At 36.4% G+C, this 13,740-nt stretch overlaps 1 protein-coding gene across 1 annotated transcript in view; it reads right to left on the bottom strand.

The window, feature by feature from the left end:
* The window catches only part of KLHL20 (kelch like family member 20), a 50,011-nt gene that overhangs the window by 17,853 nt on the left and 18,418 nt on the right, over positions 1-13,740 (bottom strand). Inside the window, exon 4 of the mRNA XM_052653939.1 lies at positions 953-1,111. Within this exon, the coding sequence (XP_052509899.1) occupies positions 953-1,111 (159 nt within the window). The remainder of the gene's footprint in view (positions 1-952; positions 1,112-13,740) is intronic.

Raw genomic sequence — 13,740 nt, 5'->3', positions numbered from 1 at the left:
TAATAAACACTATTAAAGGCACAAACGCCATCTGTAAGGTATTTAAGAGAATACATAACTCATGCTCCCCGATTGTGTTTCCAATTGTCTTGAGATCTAATTGGGTAAATTAATTGATCTAATAAATAATGAGGGTGGAAGGCATAAATACAAAACTAAATTTATTCCAACCACCAGTTCACTAATTAGAATAATCAGTATCACTTTAGCATGCTTCTTTATGCTTTCAGTAGTATAAGCTCTTCTAATAACAATCTAGAAGAATATACTATCAAATTGCTAAGGACTGTAATCTTGCCTGGAAAATCCCATGGATGGAGGAGCCTGGTGGGCTGCAGTCCATGGGGTCGCTAAGAGTTGGACACGACTGAGTGACTTCACTTTCACTTTTCACTTTCATGCATTGGAGAAGGAAATGGCAACCCACTCCAGTGTTCTTGCCTGGAGAATCCCAGGGACAGGGGAGCCTGGTGGGCTGCCATCTATGGGGTTGCATAGAGTCGGACACGACTGAAGCGACTTAGCAGTAGCAGCAGTAATCGTAATAACAAGAACATCAAACATGTCATTTAGTGACCACTCATGACCCATATCATTCCTTTACTCTTCAAACTGTGGTGGGATTTCCAAATCATAGAGAAGGGAGACATGATAACTGCCATCCTTGCTTTCTTTTGTTCATTATGTACCATTTAGGTTCTGATTTATGCTATAGCCCAAACCTAGAGTTAATGCGAAACAGAGGAAACAAAGGAGCAAAAAGTTCATACTGATAAACACTTAAAATGCTTAACACTTAATCTCCTTGGTTATTTGGAAAGAGGTGGTCTTTCTTACTGTCTAATATGAATGACAGTGATAACGGTTTTTTGTTTTTTGTTTTTTGCCAATCAAATATGTATTGTTTTATCCTGTACAAAACAGTTACTTAAAGAAGCATTTCCCTGCATACCTGGGGTAACTGAGGACGTCTTTCTTGAATACTGTATTTAACCCAGGCCATCACTGCATTGAACACCTGTTCTTCACTGCGAACATTTAGTTCATCACTAGATATTATATCAATGAGTTGATTGGCTGGAAGCAACATGAACTCTTCACTTTCCATCACCTGTTTGAAGTTAGGTAAGAATAAAAGGGAAAACATTTTGTGATCAGATTTGACTGTTGCAATATTTTCCTTCAGGGTTGTAGGGCAAAGCTTTATTTCACAATGGAGCTGAAGTTCAATATAGTACCAGAGGACAAGAAAAGTTTAAAAAGAAAAAAAGATAGGTAGAGCACAGAAGGTTTTAGAACGATGAGACTATCCTGTATGATACTACAGTGGTGGACACATGTCATTATGCATTTGTCAAAACTCATAGAATGTACAATACCAAGAGTGAATCATAATGTAAGTGATGGACTTTGGATGCTAACATGTCAATGCAGGTTCATTAGTTGTAACAAACGTATTTCTCTGGTGCAGGATGTTGATATTGGGAGAGGTTATGTTTGTTGCTTACTAAATGGACATGAATTTGAGCAAACTCCGGGAGATAGTGAAGGACAGGAAAGCCTGGTGTGCTACAGTCCATGGGGTCACAAAGAGTCGGACATGCTTAGCGACTGAACAACATAAGTGTGTGGAGAAAAGGTATATGGGAACTGTACTTTCTAATCAATTTTCCTGTGACCCTAAAACTACTCTAAAAAAATAAAGTTTATTAATTTTTAAAAAAGGGAACATAGGAGAATACACATGGAACAATTCAAATTTAGGAAAAATAGTAATTTGTGATTTAGACAATTTAAGAAAAAAATGATGCTTTTTTTCCTCAGTATGAAGTATCAAGATAAAAATTTATATTCAAAATATAAACTATACCAAATTATAACTCCAGAAATTAAGAGGCATATAAAAAAATCAAGAAAAGCTTTCAGAGGAAGGTTAGTTGCTGAAAGGGCAATGTCTAGGACAGAAACACCAAGGAGCCAGTTTGAAAAAAGAATGAGGGTGTCAGCATTTCTGTAAGCAAGAATAACATAATGATATAAGCCATTAGACCCAAGAAAACCCCTCTGAGGGCCACACCACTCAGATATATTCATATTCTCATATGTATATATGGAACTATAAACATATAATTTATCTGTATCCAAGGTTTGAGGAATTGTCAGAATGCAGATGAAATGGCAACAAGGATGTTATCTGATTGTGCAGTTCAGCCACAAATCTTAAAATCTTGTAAATCTTGTCAAGACTGTATATGGAGTAAAAGGGACAGGGTGCAAAGCAAACAGTCACTGCTATACTTCATGTGGCTTCTGTCTCATTCAGAACATTGTTCTGCCTGTGACGTCTATTAGTGTAGGAAGGATATAGTTTAAGAGCTCAAATCCCCACCATGCAACCTCTGATGCATATGCTATATTCTCTCAGGACAGGGCTATTTTCATGCTCATCAAGAAAATCAGAATATTTAGCAGGATTTGAGATAAGCCATAACAAGTTGACTACTTGGTTAAGAACTTTTTCCCAAGCACATCAGAAAAAAAATACAAATCTCAAAACAATTAAGGGCCATATAAAGTCAGCTGTACTTATAGTAGAAAATACTAAAGAGCACTTCAATTTTTGTGCCACAAGTCTTCATATCATCTGACTGAGAAACCCTCTGGGGCTCAGGAAATGAAACTGGAAACCTTTAAATTTTATGTGAGGTTGCTTAGCCAGGTCACTTAGTAGTTAGAATGCCTGCACTGTATCCTCTGCAGCAGCACTGTTGGATTTAGCAAATAATGTATGGCATGATTATCCTAAAAACTACTTGTTCATCTGGAATAAATTCAGCTGGACACACTGTATTTTGTCTGGCACACTTATGTTGGGGGATGTAAAGTTAAGGGCCAGATTTGGGGCCAAGTTCTAGATGAAGTATGCTGACTTTCAGCATGCAAAACTTTAGCAAGGCTGTATGTTTCTTTCTTCTTAATTTTTCTTCAATTTGATTTCTTTACTAAAGACAAGTCATATCATATATCTTTGTGAAGTTCCTTAACATTATTTTAGGATCTTGTCAGAGTATAAAAATTTCCCTCAATTTAGTGATTATAAAACAAATATTACATAAATATCAAGGATCACCAAGTTTGAAGTTTATGAATAAATCACTCTGATATTAACAAGTCACTTAATGGAAACCTTAGAGGACAAGAAGACAAAAACATCTGTATGAGAAAATATTTTTTGGCACTAAGAGTAAAAAGAATACTTTTGATGAACAAAGATATTAATGATCTACCATTAGGGCAAATTGAGCACTAAATTCTATCCTCGAACCAAACAACCAGGTTAAGAAAATACTGCTTTAAAATACCCACCTTTTATTTTGAAGTTTTTTTTTTTTTAATGTGGATCATTTAAAAAGTCTTTATTGAATTTGTTACAATATTGCTTCTGTTTTATGTTTTGTTTTTGGGGGGCTGAGGCATGTGGGGTTTTTAGCTCTCTGATGCATGTAGGATCAAACCTGCATCCCCTACATTGTAAGGTGAAGTCATAACCATTGGGCCACCAGGGAAGCCCCCAAATAACTGCTTTTTAAATAAGAGTTTCCAGGAAATCTAAATTTTAAGTCCCACACTATTATGGTAAAAGCTTACTTTTAGTTTCTTCAGATAAATGTAGATGCAGTTTGAAGAATGAATAAAGCTGAAAACAAGAATGAATAAGGAAAATATTCTAGAGTTGTAACAGAAATGAATGGTGAACTCAGTGGCATTGAGTTGAAAGAAAAAAATTATGTTTATGAGCAAGCATAACACTGTATGAATTAAATTTGTTGTTGTTTAGTTGCTAAGTCATGTCTGACTCTTTGTGACCCCATGGACTGTAGCCCACCAGACTCCTCTGCCTATGGGATTTCCCAGGCAAGAATACTGGAGTAGGTTGCCATTTCCTCCTCCAGGATGAATGAAGTTAGGCATAAGAAAATAGAAGGAAATTAAATAGAGATTTAAGTCTGAAAATAATTTAAATGAATCACAAGTGGTAAGCCCTAAATGGTGACTTATTTTGCATCTACACAGAACCATTCTAGTCCATGAACAAAGTAAGGTTTTCTTCACTGAGATTTCGTTATATCAGGTTCACTTTGGAGGCAGGGTTAGAACTGCCAGGGATTCTAAAACCTTCTGTACTATTAAGAATATTCTTCAGATATTTGCAACTATCTTAAAACTAAAACTCAAGCTATGTTTAAAGAAAGAAATAAAAAAAAATCAACTTTATTTAAAACATACAGTTCAATAAATTTTGATAAATGTACACATGCATGTAACCATTACCACAATCAAGATATAGAACATTACCATCATCCCCAAAGAGTCTAAAGTGGGGATTTCTTAATCTGGGGTCCAATGACTTTGGCAAATTATTTTGGAAATTCTAAATGATGGCAAATCTTTATTTTTTGCAGAGTGGATTTGATTTTTAAAAATAGTGGAACAAAGTTAAAAGTCAAATCTGTTAAAGAAGTTGTAGGAAGTTTACTCTGAATGAAAAATTAAGTTTGACTATAAAATACTGATGCAGGTAATTTTTATGAAGTATAAACTCCATTTAGTCATGATTATTCCTCTTTAATATTTTGTTGGAATCAATATTATATTAAGGATTCTCCCATATAAATTCATGAGAGGTACTGATCTGCAGTTTTCCTCTAGTGTCTGTGGTTTGCACATTAGGGTAATTTTGACCTTATTTGGCAACCTCCTGCACGTTTTTCTGGAAGATTTTATATAGGGTTACATTATTTCTTTCTGAAATGTTTGACAGAATTCACCATCTGGGATTGCTTTTTTGTGGGAAGGTTTTAAAATTATTAATTCAATTTCTTTCACAGATATAGAGAGTTATTCTGGTTTTCTGTTTCTTAAGTTTTTATAATTTGTGTTTTTCAAAAAATTTGTCAATTTCATCTTAGTGTTGAACTTAGCAAAATGTTGCTCATGATATTCTGTTTTATCCTTTTTAATGTCTGAGGGATTTATAGTGATGTCTTCTTTTTTATCTGATACTGGTAATCTGTATCTTCTTTCCTTTTTTTCTTGGTAAGTACAGCTAGAGGTTCATCAGTTTTTTTCAAAGTAACATTGATTTTTGCTCTATCCTTTATTCTTTGTTCCTTCTATTTTGGGTTTAATTTGCTCTTCTTTTTCTAGTTTACAAAAGTAACCATCAGAACAAAAATACAAACCTTCCTATATACTAAAAAAATTAAGGACTTCCCTGGTGGTCCACTGGTGGGGAATTTGCCTGCCAGTGCAGGGGACACGGGTTCAGTCCCTGGTCCAGAAGATCCCACATGCCATAGGGCCACTATGTCTGTGTATCACAACTACTGAGCCCATGCTCTAGAACCCAGCAGCTGCAACTGCTGAGCCCATGAGCAGCAATTACTGAAACTCACATGCCCAGAGCCCATGGCTCTGCAACAAGAGAAGCCACTACAATGAGAAGCCCAAGCACTGCAATGAAGAGTAGCCCCCACTTGCTACAACTAGAGAAAGCCCATGGGCAGCAATGAAGACCCAGCACAGCCAAAAATAACACAAATACATCTTTAAAAAAGAGAATCTATAGGAAAGAGAAAATCATAATAGGAAAAGCAAATATATAAAGGGATTATAGATCACTTAAATAAACCAGTACAGAGGTTTCTTTTTAAGTAAAAAAAAATTATGAAATTGATTATAAATACAACAGCAAAAGCATTAACATGAATATGTAAAACAGGACATCGAAATGATAAAATATAGGGGAAGGAAGTAAGAAAATGTAAAAATTTTAAAAATGTATTTGAGATGATATAATTACCAGTTTAAAGTAGATACAGTAATGGGTTAACATACTTGAAAACCAAGGTAACCACAAATCAAAGACATACAATAGATTCACAAAAAGCAAAAAGAGAACTCAAGCATAATACAAAAGAAAACCATCAAACACAAAAGGAAAAATAAAAAGAAAAGAATAAAGTAATACAAAATCAACTGGAAAATAAGGTTTAAAATGGAAGTAAATAAATATATGTCAATAATTACCTCAAATGTCAATAGACTAAATGCTCCAGTCAAATGACATAGAGTGGCAGATTGGATAATAAAAGCCTAAAATATGCTGCCTACAAATGATGCACTTTAGGATGAAAGATACACACAGACTGAAAGTGAGGGGACAGAAAGAAGATACTTCAGGCAAGTGGAAAGGATAAGAAAGCAGGAGTAGCAGTATTCATATCAGACAAGATAGACTTTAAAACAAAGACCACAGAGAAAGATAAAGAAGACATCATAAAAAGACATTGGTAAAAAGATCAATATAAGAAAAGGATATTATACTTGTTAAAATATAAGCCCACAATATAGGAGCTCCTAAATACCTTAATTAATAGTAACAGACATAAAGGGAGAAATCGCAAGGAATACAATAATAGGAGACTTTAACATCCCGATGACATCAATGGACAGATCATCTACACAGAAAATCAATAAGGCACCAAAGGTGCCTTAGGTCAGTCTACTAAGGCAAAAGCAAAAATAAACAAGTAGAACCTAATTAAAGTTATAAACTTTTCCACAGCAGAAGAACACCATAAACAAAACAGAAAGACAATCTACAGAATGGGAGAATATATTTGCAAATGATGCAGTTGGCAAGGGCTTAATTTCCAAAATACAAAAATGGCACATATAGGTCAATATATTAAAAAAACAAGCAATCACATCAAAAAATGGGCAGAAGATCTAAACAGACATTTCTTCAGAGAAGACATACAGATGGCCAACAGGTATAAGAAAATATATTCTACACTGTTAGTTATTAGAGAAATGCAAACCAAAACTGCAATGGGATATTACCTCACAACGGTCAGAATGGACCTCATCAAAAGTTCTACAAATAATAAATGCTGGAGAGAGTGTGGAGAAAAAGGAATCCTCCTACACTGTTTGGAGAAGGCAATGGCAACCCACTCCAGTACTCTTGCCTGGAGAATCCCATGGATGGAGGAGCCTGGTAGGCTGTAGTCCATGGGGTTGCTAAGGGTCTGACGTGACTGAGCGACTTCCCTTTCACTTTTCACTTTTGTGCACTGGAGAAGGAGATGGCAACCCACTCCAGTGTTTTTGCCTGGAGAATCCCAGGGACGGAGGAACCTGGTGGGCTGCCGTCTATAGGGTCGCACAGAGTTGGACACAACTGAAGCGACTTAGCAGCAGCAGCAGCAGCAGCAGCCTACACTGTTGGTGGGTATGTAAATTGATGTGGCCACCATGGAGAGTATGGAGGTTCCTTAAAAAACTAAAGATAGAGCTATCATATGATCAAGCAATACCAGTTCTTGGCATATATCCAGAAAAGATGAAAACTTTAATTCAGAAAGATACAGGCAGCACAGGGTTCACAGCAACACTATTTACAATAACCAAGACATGGAAGCAACCTAAGGATCCATCAACAGATGAATGGATAAAGAAGATGTGTGTGTGTGTGTATGCAAACACACTGGAATATTACTCAGCCATAAAAAATGACATAATACCATTTGCAGCAACATGGGTGGACCTAGAGATTATCATACTCAGCTAAATAAGTCAGACAGATAAATATTATATGATACCACTTACATGTGGAATCTAAAAAAAATGATACAAATGAATTAATTTACCAAACAGACTCACCTCACAGACATAGAAAGCAAATTTATGGTTAAAGTGGAAAGAGCAAAAGAAGGATAAATTAGCAGTTTAGGATTAACAGATATATCCTACTATATATAAAATAGATAAACAACAAACAATAAGGTCCTACAGTATAGCACAGGGAACTACATTCAGAATTTTTTAATAAACAAAATGGAAGAGAATCTTAAAAATAGCCAAATATGTAGATATATAAAACTGACTCTCATATATATGTACGTAAACTTATATGCTATATCATACATTTTATCTATATAAACTGAATCACTTTGTTATACACCATAAAATAACACAAAATTGTATATGAACTACATTTCAATAAAAAAAGTAAAAAAAAATAAAACAAGGGAAAGGGCCCAAATCAATAAAATCAGAAATGAAAAAGAAGAAGTTAAAACCAATACCACAGAAATACAAAGGATCACAGAGACTGTGATGAACAGCTCTATGCCAATAAAGGGTACAACCTAGAAGAAATGGACAATTTCTTACAAAGATACAGTTTCCCAAGACTGAACCAGAAAGAAACAGAAAATATGAACAGACCAATTACCAGTACTGAAATTGAATCAGTAATTTAAAAATTCCCAACAAACAAAAGTCTAGGACCAGATAGCTTCAAACATTCTACCAAACATTTAGAGATGACTTAACACCTATACTATTCCCAAAAACTGCAGAGGAAGGAACACTTCTGCAATCTCCTATGAAGCCATCATCATTATGACATGAAACCAGACAAAGATATCACACACAAAAAAGAAAAGCACATGTCACTATCATCAATGAACAAAGATGCAAAAATCCTCAACAAAATAATACTGGCAAACTGAATCCAACAATGCATTAGAAGGATCACCCACCATGATTAAGTGAGATTGATCCTAGGGATGCAAGAATTTTCAAATATCTGCAAATCAATCAATGGGATACACTATAGTAACAAACTGAAGAACAAAAACTATACGATCATCTCAGTGGATGCAGAAAAAGCTTCTGATAAAATTCAGTGTCCATTTATGATAAAAATTCTCCCAAAGGCAGGCATACAGAGAATATACTTGCATTTCCTGTAAGATCAAGAGTAAGACAAGCATGACCACTCTCACCATTTTTATTCAACATAGTTTTGGAAGTCCTTGCCACACCAAGCAGAGAAGAAAAATAAAAGAAATCCAAATGGGAAAGGAAGACATAAAACTGTCATTGTTTGCAGATGAGATACTATACATAGAAAATCTTAATGATGCCTTCAGAAAACTACTGCTGCTGCTGCTGCTAAGTAGCTTCAATAGTGTCCGACTCTGTGCGACCCCATAGATGGAAGGCCACCAGGCTCCCCCGTCCCCGGGATTCTCCAGGCAAGAACACTGGAGTGGGTTGCCATTTCCTTCTCCAATGCATGAAAGTGAAAAGTGAAAAGTGAAAGTGAAGTCGCTCAGTCGTGTCCGACTCTTCGCGATCCCATGGACTGCAGTCTACCAGGCTCCTCCATCCATGGGATTTTCCAGGCAAGAGTACTGGAGTGGGGTGCCATTGCCTTCTCCGTCAGAAAACTACTAGAGCTCACCAATGAATTCAGTATAGTTGCAGAATACAAAATTAATACACAGAAATCTGTTGCATTTCTATAAACTAACAGTCAAGTATCAGAAGGAGAAATTAAGGAAACAGTCTCACTTATCATCACATCAAAAAGAATAAAATACCTAGGAATAAGCTTGCCTGAGAAGCAAAAGACCTATGCTCTGAAAACTATAAGATACTGATGAAAGAAACTGAAGACAACATAAATAGATTGAAAGATTGTGTTCTTGGATGAGAAGAATCAATATTGTTAAAATGACTCTAGTCCCCAAATCAACCTATAGATTCAATGCAATTCCTATCAAATGACCAATGACATTTTTCACAGAACTAAACAAATATTTTAAAATGTGTATGGAAACATAAAAGACCTCCAATAGCCAAAACAATCTGGAGAAAGAACAGAGCTGGAGGAATCATGTTCCCTGACTTCAAATTATACTACAGAGCTATGGTAATCAAAACAGTATGGTGTGTGTGTCTTGTATGTATGCTCAGTTGCTCAGTCATGTCCAACTCTTTGTGAACCAATGCACTATAGCAAGTCAGGCTCTTCTGTCCATGGGATTCTCCAGGCAAGAAACTGGAGCAGGTTGTCATTTCCTTCTCCAGGGGATGTTCCCGATCCAGGGATTGAACCCATATCTTCTCTGTCAGCAGGAAGATTCTTTACCACTGAGCCACCTGGGAAGCCCAATCAAAACAGTATGGCACTGACACAAAACAGACGAATACGTTAATGGAACAGGACAGAAAGCCCAGAAACACACCGACACATTTATGGTCAAATAAGCTATAACTAAGGAGGCAAGAAAATTAGAGATACCAAGGGAACATTTCATGCACAGATGGGCTCAATAAAGGACAGAAACGGTATGGACCTAACAGAAGACATTAAGAAGAGATGGCAAGAATACACAGAAGACCTGTACAAAAAAGATTTTCATGACCCAGATAATCATGATGGTGTGATCACTCACCTAAAGCCAGATATCCTGGAATCGGAAGTCAAGTGGGCTTTAGGAAGCATCACTATAAAGAAAGCTAGTGGAGGTGATGGAATTCCAGTTGAGCTATTTCAAATCCTGAAAGATGGTGCTCTGAAAGCACGGTACCCACTGTGTCAGCAAATTTGGAAAACTCAGCAGTGGCCACAGGACTGGAAAAGGTCGGTTTTCACTCCAATCCCAAAGAAAGACAATGCCAAAGAATGCTCAAACTGCTGTACAATTGTACTCATCTCACACGCTAGTAAAGTAATGTTCAAAATTCTCCAAGACAGGCTTCAGCAATACGTGAACTGTGACCCTCCAGATGTTCAAGCTGGTTTTAGAAAAGGCAGAGGAACCAGAGATCAAATTGCCAACATCCGCTGGATCATGGAAAAAGCAAGAATTCCAGAAAAACATCTATTTCTGCTTGATTGACTATGCCAAAGCCTTTGACTGTGTGGATCACAATAAACTATGGAAAATTCTTCAAAACATGGGAATACCAGACCACCTGACCTGCTTCTTTAGAAACCTATATGCAGGTCAGGAAGCAACAGTTAGAAGTGGACGTGGAACAACAGACTGGTTCCAAATAGGAAAAGGAGTACGTCAAGGCTGTATATTGTCACTCTGCTTATTTAACTTCTATGCAGAGTACATCATGAGAAATGCTGGGCTGAAAGAAGCACAAGCTGGAATCAAGATTGCCGGAAGAAATATCAAGAACCTGAGATATGCAGATGACACCACCCTTATGGCAGAAAGTGAAGAACTAAAGAGCCTCTTAATGAAAGTGAAAGAGGAGAGTGAAATAGTTGGCTTAAAGCTCAACATTCAAAAAACGAAGATCATGGCATCTGGTCCCATCACTTCATGGGAAATAGATGGGGAAACAGTGGGTGAATTTATTTTTTTGGGCTCCAAAATCCCTGCAGAGGGTGATTGCGGCCATGAAATTAAAAGACACTTACTCCTTGGAAGGAACATCATGACCAACCTAGACAGCATATTAAAAAGCAGAGACATTACTTTGTCAACAAAGGTCCATCTAGTCAAGGCTATGGTTTTTCCAGTAGTCATGTATGGATGTGAGAGTTGGACTATAAACGAAGCTGAGTGCAGAAGAATTGATGCTTTTGAACTGTGGTGTTGGAGAAGACTCTTGAGAGTCCCTTGGACTGCAAGGAGATCCAACCAGTCCATCCTAAAGGAGATCAGTCCTGGTTGTTCATTGGAGGGACTGATGTTGAAGGTGAAACTCCAATACTTTGGCCACCTGATGCAAAGAGCTGACTCATTTGAAAAGACCCTGATGCTGGGAAAGATTGAGGGCAGGAGGAGAAGGGGACGACAGAGGATGAGATGGTTGGATGGCATCACCGACTCAATGGACATGAGTTTGGGTAAACTCCGGGAGTTGATGATGGACAGGAAGGACTGGTGTGCTGTGGTTCATGGGGTCGCAAAGAGTCAGACACAACTGAGCAACTGAACTGAACTGAAACTGAAGGAGGCAAGAATATACAATGGAGAAAAGACAGTCTCTTTAATAAGTTGTGCTGGAAAAAACTGGACAGCTACATAAAAGAATGAAATTAGAACATTCTCTAACATCATATTGAAAAGTAAACTCAAAATGAATTAGGAGGTAGGGATTCAAATACATATAATATTATATATAAATGGAGAAGGAAATGGCAACCCACTCCTGTATTCTTGCCTGGAGAATCCCATGGACAGAGGAGCATGGTAAGCCATGGTCCATGGGGTCACAGAGAGTCGGACATGACTGAAGTGACTAAGCATGCACTATATATAAAATAGATAACCAACAAGGACCTATTGTCAACCACTATATTCAATACCTTATAATTTATAATGGAAGACAATGTAAAAAGAATCATAATGATCTCTTTATTGTACATCTAAAACTAACACAACATTGTAAATCAATTACATTTCAATAAAAGTTAAAAAAATAAACACCCCTCCACCAAAAGTTCTATGAATAATACTATGAATTAAACTGTTTTTGAAAAAAAATAGAAAAAAGCCCTTCAAAATGGATTGAAGACCTAAACATAAGACCACATACTATGAAACTTCTAGAAGGAAACATCAATAGAACACTCTTTGACATAAGCACAGCAATATATTTTCGGATGCATCTCCTAAAGTAAAGGAAATAAAAGCAAAAATAGACACATGGGACCTACACTTAAAAGCTTTTGCACAGCAAAGGAAACCACTGACAAAACAAAAGAATAACCTACTGAATAGAAAGATATTTGCAGATGACACAACTGATAAGGGATGATACACACTGAAAAGTTCATGAGTAAAGGAATATGATGTATGCAACATACCCTCAAACTGCTGAAAGAAAAATATATAATAAGGACAAAATGATAAAGAAAAAGTAGCAAAATGTTAACAAGTGATGAATCTCAGTAAAGGGTATGTGAAAGTTTCTTCTTTTTCCTACAGTTTTTTATATATATATATTTTTGATAGTTTTTTCAAATAAAGTTTAAAAAAATTGTTTTTTCCAATCTGATAGGTTAAGAAATGTTGTTTTAATGTATTTTTTTTTAGTTATGTATAATGGTATCTTTTCATGTTTAATTTACATTTAATATTTTTATATGTTGCTTATTCATATCTTTTGCCTATTTTTCTGCTGTATTTTTTTTAATGGTTTTTCTCATTCAATTTGTATGAGTCTTATAAGAATTAGTATTTCTTCTGTCATGTATGCTCCAAATAGGTTTTCAGAGTTTGGCATTATTTAATTTAGTTTAAGGTGCTTTTTGCTTGTTACTGTTGTTATGAACAATAACATTTAATTTTTATGCAGTCAAATTTATCAGGCTTCTGGGTTATATCCTGCCTAGAAAGGCCATTTTTACCCTAAGCCTAGTAATGCTTTCTTCTAGTACTTTTAGAATTTAAATTTTTGGGTTTATTTATCCATTGAGAATTCCATCTGTTTAAAGAGTTTATTTCCTGCCCCCCCCCCCAAATAACCAGTTTTACTAATGACATACATTAAACAAATTTACCTTCCTCCACTGACTTGATCAAACCAGTCAATCCTAAATGAAATCAGTCCTGAATATTCACTGGAAGGACTAATGCTGAAGCTGAAGCTCCAGTTCTTTGGCCACCTGATGCAAAGAACTGACTCCTTGGAAAAGACCCTGATGCTGGGAACAATTGAAGGCAGGAGAAGGGGACGACAGAAGATAAGGTGGCTGGATGGCATCACCGACTTGATGGACATGAGTTTGAGCAAGCTCGAGGCGTGCTGCAGTCAGAGAAGCCTGGCATGCTGCAGTCCACGGGGTCGCCGAGTTAGATAGACATGACTGAGCGACTGAACTGAACCACTGATTTGAAACATCTATTTTTG

This window comes from Budorcas taxicolor, chromosome 16 (genome assembly GCF_023091745.1).
Source record: "Budorcas taxicolor isolate Tak-1 chromosome 16, Takin1.1, whole genome shotgun sequence".
Taxonomy (NCBI): domain Eukaryota; kingdom Metazoa; phylum Chordata; class Mammalia; order Artiodactyla; family Bovidae; genus Budorcas; species Budorcas taxicolor.
Note: the sequence above shows the minus strand (reverse complement) of the source record. Positions and strands in the feature narration are given on the sequence as shown.